Source organism: Moschus berezovskii, chromosome 9, assembly GCF_049115385.1.
Source record: "Moschus berezovskii isolate FMDL1 chromosome 9, NW_MosBer_1.0, whole genome shotgun sequence".
Taxonomy (NCBI): domain Eukaryota; kingdom Metazoa; phylum Chordata; class Mammalia; order Artiodactyla; family Moschidae; genus Moschus; species Moschus berezovskii.
In genome coordinates this window covers 11239692-11265599 of record NC_142468.1, presented here as the reverse complement: position 1 = coordinate 11265599, position 25908 = coordinate 11239692, and the positions used below count along the sequence as shown (strand labels likewise).

Below are 25908 nucleotides of genomic sequence, written 5' to 3'. Positions count from 1 at the left end.
TGAAAATTCATCAAGAAAGACAGAATGGTATTTCAGCCGAATAATCACACATGAATTTCCTAGGAATTCAATTTACTTAAAAAAAAAGAAAAAAATGAAACACCCTCCCAACAAAAGAACAGTCATTTCACAACCTGTCTTCTGCTCTTCTCTCCTGCCTCATCTCCCTCCTTTCCACTCTCTCATACTTGCAGCTTCTCAAGAACACCTACATGTGTCTCCTCTAGCCGCATCTCATCTGAACAACTCACTCTGAAATTGTGTTATTTCAAAATGGAGCTAGCAGTCCTGAGAAGGCATTTACCTTCATGAGTACATCTTCCTGGCCAGGAGCTCAACTTTGTAGACTTAGGAGCTGGAGTTTCACTGCTTTCTGGTCCTCTGATGCGAGTCATCTTTCAGCAGTAGAGCACATTAAGCTCATAAGAGACTAGCAGACAGACTAGAATATCACTCAGTTTACTACATTAGTTTACAATGAGAACTGTAACTGCCATATGGATCAGAATGCTCATGTCAGCATAAACCAGCATGTTTTCTCCCTGTAGACCAATCTAGCTGGGAAGGCAAATTATAATCAGAATGTTGCTTAATGAACTGGAAATCTGACCAGAGGAGACTGTTTCATGAAACAACATTTAAATGGCATCAAGCTAATGGCAGGCTGGCATGTCCAACTACATGTCAGGGCTTTCAAATCACAGTAACAAGAGTGTTCCATTCTCTTGGGTAGAGTTTGGATGGGGACTGTTCGAGTATATCTCCCTTTCTCCTTTGTCCACACTCGGTTTCTGCTCAAACTCTCCCTCCTGATGGATATGGTATCTTTTTAGATGATGCTCTGCTAAGTCTTAACTTCATCTAGAAACCTTTCACAAAAATTAACATCGTGGCCTGGCTCTGACAATAAGGGATGACTTAAAAGTTTTTTACTAGAAAGAAACCTTACTGCCAAGTCCCTAGTTGAGGACACTTGCCTCTGTATTGTTATGCACCTACCCACCTATGCTTCTTATCTTTCAAAAGTTCTCCTTCAGATCCCAGTCTCCTTTCATTTCTGATCTCCCAATGTAGAAGGTTCCCACAGTACATTATGGATACCATAGTTTTTTTTAATGTATGAAGCTATAATAAAATTATTTGGTTATGTACCTGTCTCCCTTAAGAAACTGACAATTTCAGGAGACCACAAAACATATTTACAGCCATCTTTAAACTCTTCCACTTTGCTAAATAAGTGATTCAAACATTTTTGAAGACAAACTCAACACTGTAAAGCCCATTTCATCAATTATCATGCAGATCTATATACTCAAAGGCCACTGAGGTATGCTAGGTTGCCTCTATACAAACAAAGTCCTCCAATCAAACAGGCTGCAGTGTTCTCGCCACAGGCCTGTGGTGCGACATTAATAAAGAAAATACTCTATCAAGGGTGGTTGACATACTTAGGGAACAACCGTTCATATTTTAAAGTTACATGATTCACAATAATGCTCTAACCAATTTTTCTTTTCTCTTTTCCCTCATAGACATCTTTCTTTCTTCCCGTCACTTTTCTGTGCTCTGTTACTTGACTCATTAAAAAGAAGACAAAACTATTTCCAGATTTTTATAGTCTTAAGAAATGCTGATCCTGTCAAAAAGAATCTACAAGTTCAAACACTTTAGCAAAGGCTGAAAATTTCATTACCCACTTCACTATCCTCTGCGAGACAGCATGCCATGTCTAATCTCCCTTTGAAGTAAAACTCACAGAGCTACAAACTCACATGAACCTTAGTAATAAGTAGGTTCAACTACCTGTTCTTTCAGGATCCCCTTCTGTGACATTTATGGCAGATGGTCATGCAACCCCTACCTACATGACCAACTTGGGTTTCAAGGAAAAGAGTACTTGACAAAAATGCAAAATCTTTCCATGAGTCTAAGTGCTATACTCAAAAATTAAAGCAAATAAGTGAATCCTCCACCCCTATTAAATCTTCTACTTTCCAGGTAAAGGTCTGTGTTCTTTTATTTAATTAGGTTTCAGACGCTGTACCATACTGGTTCTCTATCCTTTCTGCATGTCCTCCAAGACCCTAAATCTAAGAGTTATAATAAATAAGCTCTTCCACTCTGTACATAAGCAACTATAATTTAATTTTTTCACTGGTTCTATAAATCTTTATGGAACGCCTACTATGGCAATACACTCTTCTGAATGCCAGGGATAGAGCAAATGAGATAGATAAGCCGCCTGTTCTCAGAGAGCCAACAAATTTCAGCACTTCTGTTTTATCCCAGTTCTTCTGCCTTGAGAGTATCCATTTGAACACTAACCGTGGCACCCAAAGAATTAGCTGTTTTTCCCTGTTTCGTGTTTCAGAAATAACTCTACTGCAGTGTGAGTGTGTGCATGTGTGCTAAGTCATGTCTGACCCTGTACGACCTTACGGAATGCAGCCTGCCAGCTCCTGTCCATGGGATTCTCCAGGCAAGATTACTGGAGTGGGTTGCCATGCTGTCCTCCAGCAGATTTTACTGACCCAGGGATCAAACCCCATGTCTGTTTGTCTCCTGCATCAGCAGGTGGATTCTTTATCATTAGTGCCACCTCAGAAGTCCACCAACGGGGCAAGTACAGCTAATTCTATGGGAAGAAGTTAAACTGGTTGACATTAACTCAATCAACCATCTCACTGGGGCCACATAGGTTAATAAAGGCAGATGGCAATATTTAGGCACTATGATGGCTATTCTGTGGCCTTCTAGTGAAATTAGAGGGAGAAGTAATTCTACAACAGCATGAAACAAAAGCTACCATATTTCTAGAGGACCAGAACTAAAACAAGGTATTTCAGAGACTATTTAAAGATATGGAAGACACAGATAGTCCAACTTCAATGTTGCAGTGTGAAAGGACACAAATGCTTGGGTCTTAGGAATAGATTCTTTTCACGGGGTAGAGGAGTGGGGCTAGATGAAGCTGACTGCAACAGTCTATACAATCCAAGAAGAGGGATATCAATAGACCATGACTGAATCTAAGAGAGAACCACCTTAGAAAACAAAAGTGAAAGTCGTGTCCAACTCTTTGTGACCCCATGGACTACAGAGTCCATGGAATTCTCTAGGCCAGAATACTGGCGTGGGTAGCCATTCCCTTTTCCAGGGGATCTTCCCAACCCAGGGATCGAACCCAGGTCTCCCGCATTGCAGGCGGATTCTTTATCAGCTGAGCCACAAGGGAAATAAACCTACCTTTAAGTTCATGCATAAGGAAAGCAAAGTTCAAAGAAACCTGACAAAAGTCAAAGAGCCAATAGCCCATGATGCAGGAGACAAACAGACATGGGGTTTGATCCCTGGGTCAGTAAAATCCGCTGGAGGCCAATAGCCCTGACTTCCTTACTAGTGCTCTCTATTCAAATGCTTCAAAAGGTTGAGTTCTTAAAACTGGGGTTTAGAAAGCCAATGTGAAAAACTCCAAAAAGTTACCAGGAGGTTATATGGGGACTAATGTAGTCATAAAGTAGAAGGAATAACTCAAAAACATTTCTGAATGAGCCTTATCACTACAAATGAAAACATACGAAACAATGGCACAAAAAAAGGGAGGCAGACCACAACAAGAGGGAAAACCACCAAGCAGGCACAACACCCTAAATTTTTACGGGCTATCCCTCTCCTCTGTGCTGGAGATATACATTGTATATGCAAATCTCCTCTAGAATTTAGTTAAAAAGTATAACTAATACCACACTAAAGGTATGGTTCCATGGTCAAGACAGCAAAAGTTTCCTGATGCTTCCACTTAAAGACAGAAAAGGCTTACATTGTTGACATTTGCGTCAACAGGAAACAAAAATCATAATACTCACAATGTCATCATACACATACACACCCCACACACACACACTCTTGACTGGCTTAATCGTTGAACCTATAATTCAAAAGATAAGAAATGCTCCTCTAATTAGAACATTCACGTTCCCAAAGGCTATAAAGATTACAAGGAGACATGATCTTAATGAAAATAGAATGACTTCAATAAAAACCAGAGCATATCCAAAATGTTTTCTCCTTGGTAAAAGCATATGAGATTCCTTCAATGTCTTAAGTGTTCCAGAAAAGTCACTGTATTTCCAATACCGTTATTACATAAAATGAAAACAGTTCTTCATATAGTTTAAGAGAAACATTATAGCAAATAAAACACAGGCACACCATTAAATAAATCATTAATTTACAAAGCTAATGTTTTTCCTTTAGTGAAAAGTAAACTGAATAAACATGCAATATTTCAGCCCCAGGGCCATCTATAATACATGATCAGGGGGTGGGGGAGAGAGAGGGTAAGTGGTAGAATTTAGAAATCAAAGTTTAAGACCAAAACTAAAACTAATAAAATGTAATTAAAGATTACTAGAAGTATGGCGTGTTGAAACTATAGACCTGCACACATTACCTAAAAAGTTTTGAGAAAGAGTATTTCTGTAACTCAAGATAACTATTATCCCTAAGGTTTAAATCCAGGACACTAGCATTACAAGGCAAATTATGAAACTATCCTGAACAAAAATTGGATCTGTCTGGAAGACATTTATCTGACTCTCTAAAGAAGGCTCCCATTACTTCTGCCAACAGCGCTGACTCAGCTGCAAGAAAGCTAGGGTACAATATGAAACGCCAACCAGGGCAGAAACTGCGAGTGACTAAAAGAAAGGATCTACTATGGATTCTATAGGAAATCTGCAAAGGGTTTAATCTGGAGAGTCACTAACCTGCAGTTCAAGCTGTCTTGCAAAACAGCCAACAAATAAATAACACATTGATTGCGATCACATGTAACTACTTTTTTCAAACATTTGTTAGATCTTACATGAGTGCGGATTTCTTAAAGTATGGCTATATATTAAACACCTGGATAGGTATCACAAAAATAAAAACAGAATAAAGCAACAATAGTTCAGATCAGTTTGAAAAAGTGCACGAACTCAACCTATGTGAGCCCAATAATACTCAGTGACAGGGGATGAGGGAAAGTCATAAACTAAGTTTTTTACTTGCTATTAAAGTCCAATAACATGCACCTACTTCATCACCCACATGAATATTAGAATGACGGAAGGTGACCCAAGTTCTGAGGAATACTAAGTGCTCTGTCCGTATGCTCCTCTGGTACTTTATGTAAGCTTCTGCCGTAGCACCTACTAACTGTGTGTCTTCTGCGTCTGTCTCCTTATCACACTGTGAGTTCCTCGAGGGCAAAGACGATCCCTCTTCATTGTATCCCAGCACCACTCATACGCTGACGATGGAAATGTAAGTGGATATAACCACTGTGGAAAACGGTATGAAGGTTCCCTCAAAAATAAGAACAGAACTACCATATGATCCAGCTATCCCACTTCTGGGCATTGATCCAAAGGAAATTATGTTCCCCTAGAGTTACCGTAGCATTACTTACAACAGCCATGATACAGAAATGACTTACATGCCTATACGGCTTCCCAGGTGGCACTGGGGGGAAAGAACCCACCTGCCAATGCAGGAGACGCAGAGATGCAGGTTCCATCCCTGGGTTGGGACAATCCCCTGGGGAAGGGAACGGCAACCCGCTCCAGGATTCTTGTCTGGCGGGCCACAGTCCAGGGGTCACAAAGAGTGAGACGCAACTGAGCGACTAACACTGTCACTTTGATGCTGCAGTGTATGCAGAAGCAGAATGCTGCAAGCGGGAAATTCAACCAAGGTTACAAGCTCACGTTACCGCGATGAAAAGTAAATCTTTTTAAAAAGAGAAAAGAACGGCTCACACAGCAGTCTGTCGATAAACCTTTCTGAAGCATAAACATCCTTTTACGTCCCAGTCATTCTGCTAGTGTTTCTTTTTAAGTGCATTTTCTATGTGCCAAGCATAGCTCCCAACTGTACAATGGAAAAGAAAAAACTGGAATCTTTAAACTTAAATAACTCCTTATGTCTCAGTAAGTTTGTTTTTGGAATACATTAATTAGTAAAACTCACTGATGGCAAGCACCTTATCACTAGCGGGTTATTGTAACGATCAAGGTAAGGTGATGTCACAAAAGTAAAGGGCCCGTCAGTGGTAAGGAGTGAATCAGAATAAATCTAGAGGATAGACCCAGTAAGATCTTGTGATGAGTTAAGTACTCGTCAGTACATTAATATGAGGTCTATCTGTGAGAGAGTAAGATAGTTCTTTATATGTATTTAGAAAGCAAAAGAACATTGTAATTCCTTCTAGAAGATTAAAATCAAAATACCACTATTTTTTTAGTTAGATAGACACTTCCTTCCTCTCTGTAAGAAGATGTTTTACAATCTTTCTTTTAAAGGAGGGAAGAAATTATGACTAATAGTATGTAAGAGTAAGAGCTATAGTACTCTCCAACTCTTTATGACCTCATGGACTGTAGCCCGCCAAGCTACTCTATGAGATTCTCCAGGCAAGAATACTGGAGTGGGTTGCCATGCCCTCCTCCAAGGGATCTTCCTGACCCGATGATCGAATCCATGTCTTTTAAGTCTCCTGCAATGGCAAGCAGGTCCTTTACCACTAGTGCCACCTGGGATAACTGAGAAAGGGATGGCATAATGAGAAAACTTGACAGATGATGTGATGCATGTTAAAACCTGAGTGTGAAAGACTTTCCAGTCTATAACCAGGTCTTAGGCAGTCTTGGGCGGAGAAGGCAATGGCAAGCCACTCCAGTACTATTGCCTAGAAAATCCCATGGATGGAGGAGCCTGGTAGGCTGCAGTCCGTGGGGTCGCTAAGGGTCGGACACGACTGAGCGACTTCACTTTCACTTTTCACTTTCCACTTTCACACATTGGAGAAGGAAATGGCAACCCACTCCAGTGTTCTTGCCTGGAGAATCCCAGGGATGGGGGAGCCTGGTGGGCTTCCGTCTATGGGGTCACACAGAGTCGGACACGACTGAAGTGACTTAGCAGCAGCAGGCAGTCTTGGGAAAGTCATCCATAAAACAGAAGTCAAAAAATGGAAATTCAAACGTAAACTCCTAACCCCATTTAAGGAAATGATTCTTGCCTCAGGGTTTTTAGTAATTTTTTTCTAGGAGAATATTGAACAATACAAAAGTCATTGGTAGCACAATCAAAAAGGTGTTAGGATACATTCCTAGAAATTAATATTCACAGTTGAAAACAAAAATGCCTCTAAAGGGTATTTTACACATTCATTAAGTTTTAGGACCATTTTGTAATTATGATGGACTTCTCTTAAGTCAATGCCTGGAAACACAAATAACATTAGTTATTTAAAATCAGCCACTTTTGATGCATTTCTATTTCTGAAACAAAACATGGACAGGAAACAAACAACTAGAGTTTCAAATTGTGCATCTGGAAGGAACACTGTTTAATTTTCAAAAGAAAAAAAACGCACCATTCATCTCCAGAAAAATGTTTATAAACTTACAGTGTCTTTAGAAAACCAACAGAATTTGTTTCTCTCCTCTTTTTCTTCTACTTACAGGATGCTAAAGTATACATTTATTCCTATGAAAGGCTATGGGGAAAAAAGTGCAAAAACAAATCTCCAAATAATATAACTCATGTATACAATAAGCACCTTCTACATATTGTCTTATCATAAATTTAAAGAATATTGCTTGTTCAACATTAAACGAAAAAAATGGACTGAGTCAACAAGCGCTTTCAATGGTGATAAAAGAAACGCCATGCGAACAAACCTGGGCATTCACCGTCTGTATCTTTCAGGGTCTACAAGGCAAGCTATGCCTGCTCAGCATCTGGCGGAGCACTGACACGCAGGCGGTAGAAACCTTCACGGGGCCTTCTCCTCTTGGCTAATTTACACACCAAAAGCAACTACATACGCTCATTCAGTCTAACTCCTACACTCTGGATATCACTCAGTTTCACAAGGAAATGAAATCAAACTAGCAATACAGGATTTTAGAGAAAAGTGCTCCAAAGACTTCTTTCTTCTCAAGCTCCTGTAGTTATCAACCACTCAGCAAGGTAAAGATCCACACAGTCAAAGCTAAGTTTTTCCAATACTGATGGATGGATGTGAGAGTTGGACTATAAAGAAAGTTGAACACTGAAGAACTGATGCTTTTGAACTGTGGTGTTGGAGAGGACTCTTGAGAATCCCTTGGACTGTGAGGGGATCCAACCAGTCCATCCTAAAAGAAATCAGTCCTGAATATTCACTGAAAGGACTGATACAGAAGCTGAAGCTCCAGTACTTTGGCCACCTGACGCAAAGAACTGCCTCAGTGGAAAAGACCCTGGTGCTGGGAAAGACTGAAGGCGGGAGGAGACGGGGATGGCAGAGGATGAGATGGTTGGATGGCCTCACAGGCTCGATGGACATGAGTTTGAGTGAACTCCGGGAGTTGGTGATGGACAGGAAAGCCTGGTGTGCTGCAGTCCATGGGTCACAAAGAGTCAGACACGACTGAGCGACTGAACTGACAAAAAGTTAAAGATTAAATGCCTCGAAAAGTGAAAGTGAAGTGTTAGTTGCTCAGCTGTGTCCGACTCTCTGTGACCACCAGGCTCCTCTGTCTAGGAGATTTTCCAGGCAAGAATACTGGAAAGGGTTGCTATTTCCTTTTCCAGGGGATCTTCCAGACCCAGGGATCAAACCCACGTCTCTTGTACCTGCTGCATTGGCAAGAAGGTTCTTCACAATTTGAGCCACCAGGGAAGCCCTTCAAAATGACTTGAAATGCCTCAAATTCAAATCCAAATCAGAGGTCATAAAGACACAAACTTGGACATCACTCCTTAAATTCACTTAAAACCAACCGGTTAGATTGTAAATGGTTGGTAGAGAGTTCACTGCCAATGGGAAAGAGGCAGGAAGGGGCTTCTCCACACCTTCGTTTCAGTCCGGGGAAGTGTGAAAGTGTTAGTCGCTCAGTTGTGTCTGACCCTGTGACTCTATGGACTGTAGCCTGCCAGGCTGCTTGGTCCATGGAATTCTCCAGGCAAGAATACTGGAGTGGGTTGCCATTCCCTTCACCAACGGATGAAGGTCTCCAACATTGCGGGCAGATTCTTTACCATCTGAGCCACCAGGGAAGCTGCTTCAGTCTGGGAAGTAGAGACCAAATGTCCTTTCATGCATCTCTGGGTCTTGCCCCTCCCTCCACCACAGCTGGATGTAAGGTCACTCCATGTATGCATTCTAAACGTGTTTCCCAACATCTGGCTGAGTGATTCATGCATGGTAACACTCTGGTGTTTCCGTCAATTCTCTGAGAAAGTAAGGACTACTCCGGACTTAACAACTACCAGGGATTCAGTTAAAACCACTTTACAAACAACAAATGATAAATTTATAATTTTGCCTTCAATTTGACCATTTTATTATTATTTTCATTGTGTTTTTTTTAATTGGGAGAAACCTGACAGGAAATTACTCATAGTATCCTAGTTAGTGTTTATTTAGACTGTCTGGTTTAAAGTTTGCCCTCAAATTAATATGTAGAAGTTATAGCTTTATTCTATTCACACGATGTAAAAAAGATGAAGCACCAAAGAAAAAGCATAGATTGCCTAAAATGGCCTAAAGTCAACAGCTCATTAACTTCTACTTCTTTCTTGTACTTGTAGGGGGGAGCAAACAAAAAAACAGAGAATTCTGCCTGCTCCTATTAAGGAGTTCTTGGTAAAAAATGTAAAACTGTGATTTTAGCAGAGTGACTATTTTATAGAACAGATCTGACAATCATATACATTTTTTCACCTCATGAAAAAGAACAATCCTAAACAGATGGTCAAATTAGAAACAAAACAAAATTAAACAATGCTGATTCATTTTTTCCAGTCACAGATATCTTTTATGTGGAAATATCAGGTTTTAATTAGACTTTTCTAAAAAAATTACTGATGACTTCTAATCCAAAATTTATACAGACTAAAAACAAGTAAGAAAGGATATGGTAATCTGTTGACTATAATAACAACAAAGTTAAATTCAACACTAAAGAAATCAATGAAAAGACAGAAATGTGAGTCATTTTACTGGCAGTAAATAAAGGGGAAAATACAAGAAATCTGTGCTCATATCCTGTTTCCAACACAAGCTGTGCAATGTTGGGCAAGTCACAATACTACGCTCTCAACCTCAGTTTCCAGCTTGTAAAAATGGCATCATCATTATACTTGCAAATCTGAATTATAATGATCTTTTTAAAGATCCACATTTTATATAAGAAAATTATTAAGTGTTTTTAACCAATACAGCCATAGCTTTAAATATGTTGCTACATGTCACTTCACAAACAATTTAAATAACACATTTCATGAGAAGGAACAAAACCACACTTCTGCAAACCCTAATCTATTCAATGCTTACGTTCCTGTGAACTGCAATTGCCTTAGATTGTCTCACAATTTGTCTCCTAATTGTTTCATTGCAGCTACTCACGTCTCCCGAAAGAACTAATAATAGAAAACAAAGTTAAAGTACAACAATGGAGAAAAGCAAGTATCATGTGAGTTAGCTAAGCATCCCAGATAGCCTATGTAATCTATAAGCTGATCAGAAATGGTTCTATAGAGACCCTTTTGATTGGAAATCCCTCCATTAGGATTAGAAACCCTTCAATTGGGCCCTATTTATCAAGTTCACTGCACTGCTTGGATAGCAGGAATCTCTGGGATATAAGTCATGGGCTTTTTTTCACTGGGGACACACTTTTGTACTGTTTTCTTGTTTTTATTTCCCCCAGACTGGCCAACACACAGACACTCACTGAAGGAAAGGGAAAGGAGGAGTGGGGAAGAGTGGGAGGGATGGGGAGAGAGAGAGAGGAGGAGAGAATGAACAAACATCTACAGCCACAGGTTACCACATTTTTTATCTACACATAAACATATAAGCAGGGCTTTCCAGGTGTTGCGAGTGGTAAAGAAGCAGTCTGCCAGTGCAGGAGCCGCAGGAGACATGGGTTCAATTTCTGGGTCGGGAAGATCCCCTGGAGGAGGAAATGGCAACCCACTCTAGTATTCTTGTCTGGGAAACCCAAGAAATCCAAGAATGAACAGAGGAGCCTGGCAGGCTACAGTTCATCAGGTCGCAAAAGAGTAGGACATGACTAAGCGACTGAGCACGCAGGCAAACATACGAGCATGTATGTACACAGATGCGCATCTCTTCATCCACAACTCACTTATAAATTACCTACCATATGTCAAGCGCTGTACCTAATCTTGGGGATAGAAAAACCACCATGATTTGGTTCCTCTCTTCAAATAGCACACATAATTACAAACCCACCCTCCTGTTTGTTCAACAGGAAATGCCAGCTCTTCTCAAGCTGGCTCCTCCTTTGTGGACCATCACCTCAAGCGATTCAACACAGTTCTGGCTCAAAACGTCCATTCAACATAGTTCTGCAGTCTTATTCCCAGTTCCCTGGCCCTTAATCCTTAACATATCATAAGTAGTTAATCAATGCTTGCTGATTGGTTTATTGCTTGGCTGAACCATTAACTGGCAACCACTTGGTAACATAACAATAATAAAATAATGGCAGCTGCTAATTGATAGCTGATCAGGTATCAGACACCCTGCCAAGCACTTTAAATGCATTTTCACATTTAACTACATTAGAATTTATTATTATACCAGTTTTAGGGATGACATAACTGAGACTTTGAGTTTTAAGCAACTTGCCTAATGCCACATGGCTAGAAAATGACTTAAACTGAAAGTTATGTCCATAGCCGTGAATACCTCACTACCTCTGAAAGAGAAAGGTGCTATCTGGATATAACTTGATCCAATGAAGTTTTGATTCACAGCTAATTATACTAAAAATATTAGGTGAACAAAAACAGCTAAGTCAATCAAAAGGATACAACAATCACATAAACAAAATATATTAAACAAAAGCAAGCCCATAAGCTATGTGTGTATTAGTGTGTGTCAATGTATTCTTAAGATTATTTACCATTTTAGACTTTAGATATCTTTGCATCAGTACCCATTATCAGGACTTGACTATATATTCAATAGTTTTAACAATTGAAAGGGATATTGCTTTTAATGATCCCACTATAAACTTTCAACTGCAGACCTGCATCTTATCCCCAGCATCCAGCACAATGACTGCCACATACTAGGCGCTCCACATACAGCAAAGGACTACAGGAATCCCCAATTATCTGAGGGATACATTCCAAGACCCCACCAGGGGATACCTGAAACTGCAGACAGTACCAAATCCTTTACATGTTTTTTTCCTACACATCCGTCAGTTCAGCCGCTCAGTTGTACCTGACTCTTTGCGACCCCATGGATTGCAGCAGGCCAGGTTTCCCTGTCCTTCACTATCTCCTGGAGCTTGCTCAAACTCATGTCCATTGAGTCGGTGATGCCATCCAACCATCTCATCCTCTGTTATCCCCTTCTCCTCCTGCCTTCAGTCTTCCTCAAGATCAGGGTCTTTTCCAATGAGTCATCTCTTCCCATAATGTGGCCAAAGTATTGGAGCTTCAGCATCAGTCCCTCCAATGAATATTCAGGGTTGATTTCCTTTAAGATTGACTGGTTTGATCTCCTTGCAGATCAAGGGACTCTCAAGAGACTTCTCCGGCACCACAGCTCCAAAGCATCAATTCTTCAGCATTCAGCCTTCTTTATGGTCCAGCTCTCACATCCCATACATGACCACTAGAAAATCCAGAGCTGTGACTATACAGACCTTTGTCAGAAAAGTGATGTCTCTGCTTTGTCAGCAGTGATGATGCTCTACACACACATACTTATAATAAAGTTTAACTTATAAACCAGCACAGTAAGAGATTACCAATAGTAACTAACAATGAAACAGGACAACTGTAATGATACACTAACAAAAGTTATATGAAGGTGGTCTCTCTCTTTCTCTATCAAAATACCTTACTGTACCATATTCACCACACTTCTTGTGAGTATATGAGACATTAAAATGCCTACATGATGAGATAGTGTTAAGCTACTATTGACCTTCTGATAACACCTCAGAAGGAGGATCTCACCTGCTTTGGGTGATTCTGGGCCATCAAGCCATGATGATGTGGCTGGTTGGATGTTAGCAGCAGATTGAGATAAGAGGGCATCCCAGGTGAAAAAAAATGAAACAAAGGAAGATTTCACCATGTTACTCAGAACAATGTGCAATTTAAAACTTGCGAATTATTATTTCCAATTAATCTTTCTGCACCGCAATTGGTCCAAAATTGGTAATTTCAGTTATCTGCTGTGGCAGGTGACTGAAATTGTGGACAGGGAAACCACTAAGGGAGGCCAGGGGAGAATCTACTGTACAACCACTAACTCCAGAAACTGTCGACTGAAAAAAAAAATGTACAACGTAAGAGTTAAGCTTTATCTGGGGCAAAATGAGGGCAGCAGCCTGGGAGACAGCACCTCAGAGAGCTCTGGGCAACTGCTCCCAAACGGTAGGGGGCAAAGTCAATATATATCTGATTCTGGTGGTGAACAAAGAGTTCATGCAATCAAACATTTATCTTTGCAAAGGCTTACTGCTAGTCACAAGGAGCTGATGTCACCATCAAGGGATTTAGGACTTTTCTAGATATGAGCAGGTGCAAGGATTGAGTTCATAAAATCAGCTCCTAAAAATATCTAACTCTCTGGAGACCTGTTCTGCCAGTTTTCCCAGAGTGCCTCATCCCTGATCTCTACCTTGAAGTCCCTTCAGGAGGTGTTGAAGGTCAGAAGCCAGAGCAGCACATGATTTAATCCTTACAGAGGTAGATGGCAAGGGCTCATAGCAGGTGACAATTTGTAGTTGACAAAAACTCTGTTCTAAGGTAAATGTTCTATGTATTTACGTATTTATTTAATTTTGGCTGTGCCACGGGGCATACAGGATCTTAGTTCCTCAACCAGGGATCAAACAGAAGCCCTTTGCAGGGGAAGAACGAAGTCTTAACCACTGGAAAACCAGGGAAGTCTCGAATGTTCCATTTATATGAATGCACGATAATGTATATATACCTGGATGAAACATTTATTCTAAGCAGAATAAGGTAACCTTTACACTTTCAATGAATCAAAAATTTCTCCAATATTTCCTAAATGCAAATAACTAAATATATAACATGCTAATACAACTTTCTGGCTAAATTTTAATTATGAAAAATTTGGAAAATTAAGCATTTATCTCCAAAACAACTATACCCTGAAAACACATACATTAAATATTTGTGAACATTAGACATAATGAAAACAAAGTATGACATAAGAGCTAAATTACAACAACTGTCAAGACTGTAGGCCTAAATTTAGCAACTGAAGCACATTTAATCATAAACACGAAGTTTACTTAAATTTTATTTCCTTGATTCTAACAATTACTAGAAAGGTAAATATATATATATACAGAAATGACAGAGGAGAAAAAGAGCAAAGCATGAAAGTTTCTGCATGAAGGTTTATACAGTTTTATGACACCCTACCCCTTGATAGTTCCTTTATCAAAGATGTTAGTTAGTAACACTTATCAAGAATAGGATTCATCTGGCCCAGGTTATCCTCCCTACCCTATTATCCAGATGCCATGATCTTCGTTTTCTGAATGTTGAGCTTCAAGCCAAATTTTTCACTCTCCTCTTTCACTTTCATCAAGAGCTTTTTAGTTCCTCTTCACTTTCTGCCATAAGGGTAGTGTCATCTGCATATCTGAGGTTTTGATATTTCTCCCGGCAATTTTGATTCCAGCTTGTGCTTCTTCCAGCCCAGCTTTCCTCATGATGTACTCTGCATATAAGTTAAATAAGCAGGGTGACAATATACAGCCTTGACGTACTCCTTTCCCTATTTGGAACCAGTCTGTTGTTCCATGTCCAGTTCTGACTGTTGCTTCCTGACCTGCATACAGGTTTCTCAAGAGGCAGGTCAGGTGGTCTGGTATTCCCATCTCTTTCAGAATTGTCCACAGTTTATTGTGATCCACACAGTCAAAAGCTTTGGCTTGAAGCTCAACATTCAGAAAACGAAGATCATGGCATCTGGTCCCATCACTTCATGGGAAATAGATGGGGAAACAGTGGAAACAGTGTGAGACTTTATTTTTTTGGGCTCCAAAATCACTGCAGATGCTGATGGCAGCCATGAAATTAAAAGACGCTTACTCCTTGGAAGGAAAGTTATGACCAACCTAGATAGCATATTAAAAAGCAGAGACATTACTTTGCCAACCAAGGTCTGTCTAGTCAAGGCTATGGTTTTTCCCGTGGTCATGTATGGATGTGAGAGTTGGACTGTGAAGAAAGCTGATCACCAAAGAATTGACGCTTTTGAACTGTGGTGCTGGAGAAGACTCTTGAGAGTCCCTTGGACTGCAAGGAGGTCCAACCAGTCCATTCTAAAGGAGATCAATCCTGGGTGTTCATTGGAAGGACTGATGCTAAAGCTGAAACTGCTATACTTTGGCCACCTCATGCGACGAGTTGACTCACTGGAGAGGAGTCTGATGCTAGGAAGGATTGGGGTGGGAGGAGACGGGGACAACAGAGAATGAGATGGCTGGATGGCATCACCGACTCGATGGACACGAGTTTGAGTAAACTCTGGGAGATGGTGATGGATAGGGAGGCCTGGCACGCTGCAGTCCATGGGGTCACAAAGAGTCGAACAAGACTGAGCGGCTGAACTAAACTGAAAGACACAGAACACAAATTTAAATATTCTATCTTCTATTCTTAGTTGACATTTTGCCACAAAAGTAATGACCTGCTGAAAGTCCCTAGTATTCTACCCTATGCCTGATACATAGTCTGCTCGCATGCTAATTGGCTTCAGTTGTGTGTGACTCTTTGCAACCCTGCATGAGGAGAAGGGGGCGACAGAGGATGAGGTGGCTGGATGGGATTACCGACTCAATGAACATGAGTTTGAGCAATCCAGGAGATTGTGAAGGACAGGGAAGCCTGGCATGCTGTAGTCCATGGGATCACAGTCAGACACAACTGAGTAACTGAACAACAACAACATGGACTGTAGCCCGCCAGGCTCCTCTGTCCATGGGATTCTCCAGGCAAGAATACTGGAGGCGGTTGCCATGCCCTTCTCCAGGGGATCTTCCCCACCCAGGGATCGAACCTGTGTCTCTTATGTTTCCTGCATTGACAGGTGGGTTCTTTACCACTAGTGCCACCTGAAAAGCCCTGATATACAGCAGATACACCCCAAATTTACAGAGCTACTGATAGGAAAGCAGTGAGTCTGCTGGTAATATTTCAAGATTACCAACCTTCTTAAGCTTCAGTCTTTGTAACTTCAAAAATGAGCCAAATAGTATGAATTTCATAAAATGACTATGCGCATGAAGAATGCCTAGTGCACAGTGACCACTTAACTATTACATATTTTATTTTGAACCATGGTTTCCTCATAGGTTAAAGGGATCAATAAAATCTAACTCAAAGAGTTGTGTGAATTAAATGAGCACACATAAATCAATCTGTCGGCATAAACGCTTGCCATAGAGTAGGTCTTCGATAAACCATAACTCCTTTCTTTGCTACCTTGCCTATAAATACCTATTTTAAGATCCATTAGAAATTTAAAATAAAAAGTATTAGAAGGTTACTAGTTGTTGAAAGAATAAAAATCACAGCATCCTAATAAACTTCTATGACTGTATCTGGCACTGATACAACTTTTCTATGAAAGCAGAAAATTAGCATTTATTAATACATAAACTATGTTCTAGAATAAATGCAAATAAACCTTTTCAATTAGAATCCATCCACATTTTTACCTTTTCTTCTAGTTCATCCTTCAAACACTGGTATTTTAGCTTCAGTTTTTTGTTCTCATTTTCATTCTGGGTTAATTCCTCTGTCAGTCTGTCATACTGTGATTTCAGCTTCTCCAGCTGACAACGCTGGACTTTAGCCATATTCTTATCTTCTAAGCTTTCTGCCTGAGGGAAAAAAAAAAGGAGAAAAGAGAAAGTCCACTGGCCACAGCCAAACTGTACACAAGACAAATTCCACATTATATCAGTGGGCAAATATTTGGGAGATTTTGCTACTTCTAAGCATGCCAGCAGATTTGGAAAACTCAGCAGTGGCCACAGGACTGGAAGAGGTCAGTCTTCATTCCAATCCCAAAGAAAGGCAATGCCAAAGAATGCTCAAACTACCGCACAATTGCACTCATCTCACACGCTAGTAAAGTCATGCTCAAAATTCTCCAAGCCAGGCTTCAGCAGTATATAAACCGTGAACTCCCAGATGTTCAAGCAGGTTTTAGAAAAGGCAGAGGCACCAGAGATCAAATTGCCAACATCCGCTGGATCATGGAGAAAGCAAGAGAGTTTCAGAAAAACATCTATTTCTGCTTTATTGACTATGCCAAAGCCTTTGACTGTGTCGATCACAATAAACTGTGGAACATTCTGAAAGAGATGGGAATCCCAGACCACCTGACCTGCCTCTTGAGAAACCTGTATGCAGGTCAGGAAGCAACTGTTAGAACTGGACATGGAACAACAGACTGGTTCCAAATAGGAAAAGGTGTACGTCAAGGTTGTATATTGTCACCTTGCTTATTTAACTTATATGCAGAGTACATCATGAGGAACGCTGGGCTGGAAGAAGCACAAGCTGGAATCAAGATTGCCGGGAGAAATATCAATAACCTCAGATATGCAGATGACACTACCCTTATGGCAGAAAGTGAAGAGGAACTCAAAAGCCTCTTGATGAAAGTGAAAGAGGAGAGTGAAAAGGTTGGCTTGAAGCTCAACATTCAGAAAACAAAGATCATGGCATCTGGTCCCGTCACTTCATGGGAAATAGATGGAAAAACAGTGGAAACAGTGTCAGACTTCGTTTTTTTGGGCTCCAAAATCACTGCAGATGCTGATTGCAGCCATGAAATTAAAAGACGCTTGCTCCTTGGAAGGAAAGTTATGACCAACCTTGATAGTATATTAAAAAGCAGAGACATTACTTTGCCAACCAAGGTCCGTCTAGTCAAGGCAATGGTTTTTCCCGTGGTCATGTATGGATGTGAGAGTTGGACTGTGAAGAAGGCTGATCGCCGAAGAATCGATGCTTTTGAACTGTGGTGCTGGAGAAGACTCTTGAGAGTCCCTTATACTGCAAGGAGATCCAACCAGTCCATTCTAGAGGAGATCAATCCTGGATGTTCATTGGAGGGACTGATGCTAAAGCTGAAACTGCAATACTTTGGCCACCTCATGCGACGAGTTGACTCACTGGAAAAGACTCTGATGCTGGGAAAGGTTGGGGGCGGGAGGAGAAGGGGACGACGGAGAATGAGATGGCTGGATGGCATCACCGACTCGATGGACATGAGTTTGAGTGAACTCCGGGAGTTGGTGATGGACAGGGAGGCCTGGCGTGCTGTGATTCATGGGGTCGCGGAGAGTCGGACACGACTGAGCGACTGAACTGAACTGAACTGAAGCATTCCCACATAGACACACATGCAAAGGAAACATTCTTTCCATGTGTTCAAGCTCTGCTTGGCACTAACTGAGCAACCAAGTAAGTGCAAGGTACTGTACTAGGTGCTGAAGATAACAGGCATGAACCATAAAAGACACAGGTGCAACACTCAAGTTTGACGATGAATAAGAAGCTCTTAATAAAGGTGCAAGCAGGGGTCTGTGTACCCCAAAGAAGGGACACTACCTGCCGAGAAATGTCCCCACAAGGACACACTATGGGGTTTCACTGCCTGATCAGTTTCCTTTTCTATAAGAGGAGCATCACAATGTTCCTTTTCAAGCTACCTCCTTGTTTTCTGTGAAACAATTGTGTGCTTTTTTGTGCAATGTAATTATAAATAGCACTCTTGTGGGGTTAAAAAGATTATGAATTGCAGCAGCGAAAAAACTATAAACGACTAAGTATGTAAAAGAGGTTTACCAGGGATTATTTCGGTACCAATAATGCAATAATGTGCCTGGTTTTCATTTATTATTTGAAATATAACCAGAATCAGATTTTTTTTTTAAAAAATGAGGAATTTCCTAATATTATTAGGAATAATGGGTGGAGAGGATTCAACAAAGATTTGCCAGGTATGTGAACTTAAATACCTCTGAAAGGACAACAATGTGGATACTGACTCTATGTCAGACACGGCATTAAGACCTTTTTGTATAGCTTTTCCTCATTTCATCTTCACTACAACCTAAGCAGGGAGCTATTATTACTGTCTCCTTTTTTGAAACTCAAGCATAACAACACTAATAATTCTCCCAAGGGGATGCAGTGACCATAACACAGCCAGGATTTGAACCCAGAAATTCTCTCTACTACCCACGTTTTCAGCTGCTCTGCCTTACTACCTTTAAAAGGTACATATATCATAAGGTTTTAAAAATCAGCTGTGAGCACTTGCAATGCTGTTAGTACTAGTTACACTCACCAGTTATTGACAGCCTGTAAGCAACTACATAGAGTCTATTTAAAATACATTTCAATGCCTAAAATACATTTGCTTCTTTCCTTTGCATACATTTACTGTATGGATTTAATTAGGTATCCGGGAACATAATCATCGGAAGTAGTTTCCCGAAGGGAAGACATTGTGTGAGTTTGAGACAAAATCTCCATCTTATTCACCCCACAAAATTCAGTGAAGACATGATGCCACTTTGAGTTAACAAAAGAACTGATCTTTTTTTTAATTAGGAATCCTGTATTCACTATCCAAAAATAAATGTTCAAAATAGAATTTCCCATCAGGAAAACTGTTCCATTATGATTTTTAAGCTTCAGCAGAAGGCCTGGCTTTTCTTTGTGTCTTATAAAGAGCACAGGCATACAGTCTTGCCCTAAGGACAGTGGTGAGACGGGCCAGCTCACAGAGACGCTCAGGGAGCCGCTGGGTTCAGCTCCCAACTCTGTGTCCAGTGATGCTGTTTGATAGCTTGAAACCAGTCAAAAGGGGGCTCTTAAATCACGGAACTTGGCGAATGCTACAGATCAGGGTTCCCTTCTTTGCTCCCAAAGAACTTGTTTTAGAACATTTACCAGAACTCTAATGTCTAGGTTTGACGAAGAACTTCCTTCTTTTGGTGGTCTCATTATTATGCTTACATTTCATTTTAGGGTTTACACAGTGATGTCACTCACAAAAACCCCATGAGAGAGACAGACGTGACTGTTCCCGTTCTACTGATGAAGTACAAATAGGTTAAGTAACTTGACAAAGGTCATACGGCCAGCAAACGGCAAAAGTATACAACTCTACTCTTGGTCTTCTGACCCCAGGAAGGCTCTACAAAATTATCTTTGTTGAAATCATCTGGAGGTGATAACAGCCTTCAAATAACGTACAAAAAGCCTTCAGATATTAATAGCAGCAAGAGTATTTCATTAAAATATTTTACATTTAAATTCAAAAAATAGGCATGAGAAGGGTAGGTCTTGATGGGAAAATATATATAATTTGTGCAGAGAAAAAAAATGGGTAATGTATCAGTACTTACTAGACTCAGAAAAAGTTATAAATTAAGGTGAAGCCAAAAGAGAAACACATTTACAGAGCTATTTATCTATAGCCCTCTTATATATAACTCGACATATTAAATCTTTGATGATGACCACTGCTATCAACTACTTTTAATTAATATAAATGAGTCAAAAGTACAGGATTATATTAATAAAACAGCATGAGGTGGGGTTGTCCCTGATGGGTGATTTCGGTTTAAGAGAACAGTACTGAGCTCTCACAATCCCTGGTCTCCTTTTAAGTACAGATGCTGCTGCTTTTATACCACATTAAAGAGTGACTACAAAATCCCTCATCTCAGTCTTCCGAATTAAAAACTAACTAAAAAAAAAAAAATCTAAGCAGCTAATACCTGCTGCCCATCCCTCTGGAGAGGCATGAATATACCCCAAACACACCAGCCTAAATGTGCTGTACTAGCAGTACCCACAGAACACTATGGAAACAGAGGAGCAAGAGATTTGTCTCAACCTCAGCTGAGATATATCCATCTTCAGAGAGAGGGAAAAAGTTAACTGGGCCTTGAAAGGTTAGGCAGCCCTTTTCCTCCTGCAGACGGGGGAAAGACAATCCGGATGAAGAGACGGCAGTGAGAAGTCGGTGCAGGAAATGGTTTTCCGTTTGTATGAGGCCAGCTGGGGAGCAGAAAAAGGCTCCAAGTGTGAACAGCTCAGGTGGGACCACATCACAGAGGACTGGACTAGATCTGAGACTTTGTTCCTGAGATAGTAATGGGCTTTGAAGGTTTCTGAGCAGGAGCTGACACACTTGGATCAGCGTTCTGAAAGAGGCAGCACAGGTGGTACCTGAAGGCTGAAAGGGAGGAGTTGGGCGTAGAAAGAGGGACTAAAGGGGAAGTAGGGAGGCTCCTCAGAGCTGTGTCTCACGTCTCCACAGTCCAAATCAGCAGGCGGAAGTCCACTTCTACTATGATGCATGCTATATTGTTCATATGCCAAGGCGTCCAGGGGCACATGCAGTTTCCATCAAGCAGGCTGTACCTCCTGACTTCACCTCCCTCTCAAGAAAGCATATTTTCAATACAATGTGACAATGATGTTTTTACACAGATGATCTTGAATCTGCAAGGACTGATTAAATTATTACCAACTCCTGCTGGAATGCATGTTTATCACACAACTACATAGTGATGATGAGAATACGAAATATGTCAGTAATACCAAGAAGAAAACGACGGTGCAGTTTCAACACTCCCAGGAAAACCAAAAGTTCCTTGAAAGAGCCATTTCTCAATTCATGACCTAACACATCATGACAGACGCATCCTCGTGCAAAAACACCGCCTTCCTTTGAGATTCACACTACTTTGATCCTGCCTTCCTGGTTAGCAGTAGCCGACCGACCAGTCATCCTCTTCACTGATGTTTTTGGCGTGTGACACGTTACCTTCACAACAGCATCATGAACACAAATATCTACCCAACAAACTAACAGCAAAGTTATGTGACCCATTCTCTTCCAACCACCTTCAAACACATTCCCCAATGGCAACTCACCGCATTACCACTCGCCTGGACCTCAACTCTGAAAACCTAAGCTCCAGTCGAGGAACTCCTACGGTCAAGCAGCCTGCGGTCATGCATTCCTTTCCCTCCACTCTCTTGTTCCTTTGTCCATGACACTTCTTCAGTGGTAGCCACACGAGAGCACATCACCTACTCCCAGACTGGCCTCGCACGGTTGGTGCCAGCCTTCACCACCACAAACCACTCACTGCACGGCCGCTCTACTCAAGATTCACATCGACAACCCGAGTCCATCCCTATCGACCTTCCCAAGCTTAGTGAGCTCTTTCAGAACCTTCAGAGGAAGACACGCCCTGTCTGCTGCTGCAATCTGCGCACTCTGCTATGGGTGCAGCCCCTCACATCTCCCCACAGACCTCCCCACCTGTGACAAACGGAAAGAGCGCGTCACGTCGTTCCTCTTTCAGCCTGCCTGCCGCACGGACACTCACGACCGTGCTCTTCTAAAACATCCTCCTTGGGATACGAGACACCATTCTCTTCTGGTTCTCCTCCTGTGACGCATGTGGTTCTTTGTCCTGTATTTCCTGGGAACTCCTTCCCAGTTTACACGATTCTTCCCTTGCACAGTGGTGTTCTAGAATTTCATCCTCCTTTTCTCCTTGCATAATGTCTTCCAAACCCTGTGATTTCAACTACCAACAATGGATTGCTGGCTCCCAAATATCTAACGTGAATCTCAACTTACTCCTCAACTTCTAACCCATTACATACTAAACTGTTCCACCTAGACTTTCATGATTAGGTTTAAGGCCTCTTCCACCTAACTCAACAACATGTTAAGAAGCTGGATTTGACATTACTCTCTCCAAATATGTTGCTCTGTCTATATTCTCCATCTTGACAAACAGCTTCATTATCTAACTAGTCACCCAAAACTAAACCTAGCCAGTCTAGAGTCTAAATCTTTTCCAGTATAGCAATGTAGTTAAGAACTTTACCTTAGTTCAAGCCCTATCTCTATTACTCTCCGGTGTAAGACCTTGGAAAAGTGACTTCTCATGTCTGAATTTCTTCATTGGAGAGGAATTAACATCACACAATCTACAGAGATGACGTATTAAATGAGTAACACACATAAAGTTCTTACAGTAATAAAACCAGCACAACCTAAGTGCTGAAAAAAATGTCTCCTAGTATTATTGTCAACCAACCAATCAATATATGATATGTATTTTATTTTCTATGTATGTATTCATATATATATATATATATATATATATATATATACACACACATATATATGCTGCTTTAAGTCACTTCAGTCGTGTCTGACTCTTTGCGACCCCATAGATGGCAGCCCACCAGGCTCCCCCATCCCTGGGATTCTCCAGGCAAGAACACTGGAGTGGGTTGCCATTTCTTTCTCCAATGCATGAAGGTGAAAAGTGAAAGTGAAGTTGCTCAGTCATGTCCAACTCCTAGTGACCCCATGGACTGCAGCCTACCAGGCTCTTCTGTCCATGGGATTTTCCAGGCAAGAGTTCTAGAGCGGGCTGCCATTGCCTTCTCTGAGATATATATATATATGTATGTATGTATTCTCTTCTCCATATCTCTGATTCTGCTTTTGCTTATGGACTCACCAACACTGAAAGACTATTATGCCATACCTGACCAATAACAAAAGATACAATTTTTTCACATTTTACCTTCTCTGCCTTGGGATGTTATCTTACAGTTGATAGCATGTCACATTTTCATAGGCATAATTTTTTTTCCTAAGCACAGAGCAATGATCCACCTTACAAATGATAGTGTCTTAGGTTACATGAAATAGAATGCAGGCCTCTTACCTGTTTCTTCCAGCTTCCATTCTGCTCTGCCCACCCCAACTTAAATAACCCCAAATTCACTACTGCCAGTAGACTAAACAGGACTAAAGAAGAATGAATAAATTAGCTGAAAACATTCTACAAGTGCAGCTTAATTATAATTAATAATTTCATTTTTATCATAAGCATTTTTATGGTAGTTGCATTTCAAGGAATTTTGAGAAAAAATATAATTAATCTTTACAGATTTATGCATGTATTCAGCTATTCAACAGATATTTTTAATGTTCCAGGAACTGGGCACTAGGGATATAGTTGTAAACAAGAGTCAAATCCCAATCCTCATGGAGTTTTCATACTAATAAAAAGAGATTAAATAATAGTATGAAATCTGTATCATATGATGATGCGTGCTCTAGAGAAAAACTAAAGCAGGAAGGAGGGATAGATTTATCACACTCCTGACAATCATGTTATGAGATGACTCCCCTGCATGTGATAAATGCTAATATGATGATATATACATCTTAGAAATAGTTCCTCAAATCCAAGATCTCAATTATGCATTTACCCAGGCAATTCTGACTTGGAAAAGAAGGGGTAAATCTCAAAACACCTTGGGTTTGCAAAACCCACAGGCCGATCCTCTTTAGTTACCATGCTGATAGGGGCCATGGTTACAGCTTCTATGGCCTTGACAAGTCTTTGCCTTCTATATTTTAGAAGATCATAAACAGTGAATGAGGACCCGTTTCAGGTCCATGACTTACTGCCACCTCTGTCTGCCTTTCCTGAACGCCCCGAATCACTAAACGCCTTTCTAAAGGGTTCAGTCCTCTGCAATAGGTGCTCCCAGGTGGCCGCTATCACTCATTTCAACCTGGCCGAACAGGCACAAACACGCCTCTTTACTGTTAGTTTTATCTCCCCTTCAGTGCTCAGGAATACAGAACGATCTCTAAAAGTTTAAGCTTTATTAACTTCATGAGCCACCAGAAAACTTCCTCCAGTATCATCAGGATAACTCAGCGCAGGTACCTGCAGGGCCCTAATATGATTCTCAGCCTCACTCTTTTCCTTCTTGAAGTGCTTCATCAGCTCCTGGATATTGTGTTCGTGTTTCGTTTTCACACTCTGCAATGACGACGTGAGATCATCCAGCTCCCTCTGGTGAACGTCTCTTTCGAGTTTTAACTGAGTAATGATTGTAGCTGTTTCCTCATCTTTAGATTTCGCTTGCGTCCTGAGGTCAGAAAGGTTCTTGAGGACCTCCTTCCTGGCTCTCTGTTCCTCCGCCAATTTATTTGCCAGGTCTGCCCGGATGGCACTCAAGTCCTTGACGGCCTCCTGCATCTCAAGAAGTTGAGCTCTGTCCTTGGCCTGGCTCTCCTTCAGCTCTGCAATCTGTTCCTCCAGGTGAGCTTTCTCAGCTTTCAGCTGGCTTTGAATCTTATTCTGATTTTTCAATTCACTTTCTAGCCTATGGATGGTATCCAGGGAATCCTTGACTTCCAGTTCAAGATCAGCTTGATGAGACTTAACATCACTTAGTTTCTGCTCCTTACAACGAAGCTCCTCCTCTTGAAGGGCACGCTTGGTCAGAACATCATTCAGTTCCTTTCGAAGACTCTCTATTTGTTGCAGCGCTGCATAAAGCTGGTTTTTCAGTTCATCCTTTTCTTTTAGAATCTATCAGATTAGGAACAGAAAGCAAAAATTACTGTAAAATTCACCATATGCACTGCCAAAAAACAAAATAAAGTTTAAGCCACAAGGAAAAGAAAATTTCATAAAATAATACTTTCTATTTTTTCTGCTGGTTTTTTTTTTTTGCCATTTTGAAAATTTAGTAAATTTTTCTGGTTTTAAATAAAATATATTTTTTAGGCTAGAAAAAGGCAGAAAAATACAATTGGTCTGAAGTAATACCACACTGAGATATATGTTTCAGATTTTCATCACCAAAATGCATCAATCTATGATCATAAATAATTACTTAAGATAAAATTGAGCTTCCCTGGTGGCTGAGATGGCAAAGCGTCTGCCTGCAATGCAG

The 25908-nt window shown here is 40.8% G+C and overlaps 1 protein-coding gene across 8 annotated transcripts in view; it reads right to left on the bottom strand.

The window, feature by feature from the left end:
• Positions 1-25908, bottom strand: part of CEP128 (centrosomal protein 128) — a 487012-nt gene that overhangs the window by 296928 nt on the left and 164176 nt on the right. For 4 of the 8 annotated variants that reach the window (XR_008687351.2, XM_088839413.1, XM_055437328.2 and 1 more), the window contains exons 16-18: positions 24891-25541; positions 16794-16958; positions 13042-13083 (exon numbers count right to left, since the gene is read on the bottom strand). Coding sequence is in view for 7 of the 8 variants with exons in the window: in XM_088839413.1 (XP_088695539.1) it covers positions 13042-13083; positions 16794-16958; positions 24891-25541 (858 nt within the window). In the remaining variant the exon portion in view is untranslated. Of the gene's footprint in view, positions 1-13041; positions 13084-15155; positions 15689-16793; positions 16959-24890; positions 25542-25908 lie in introns of those variants that run through there. The other 4 variants (XM_088839414.1, XM_088839415.1, XM_055437325.2 and 1 more) reach the window with 2 other exon arrangements.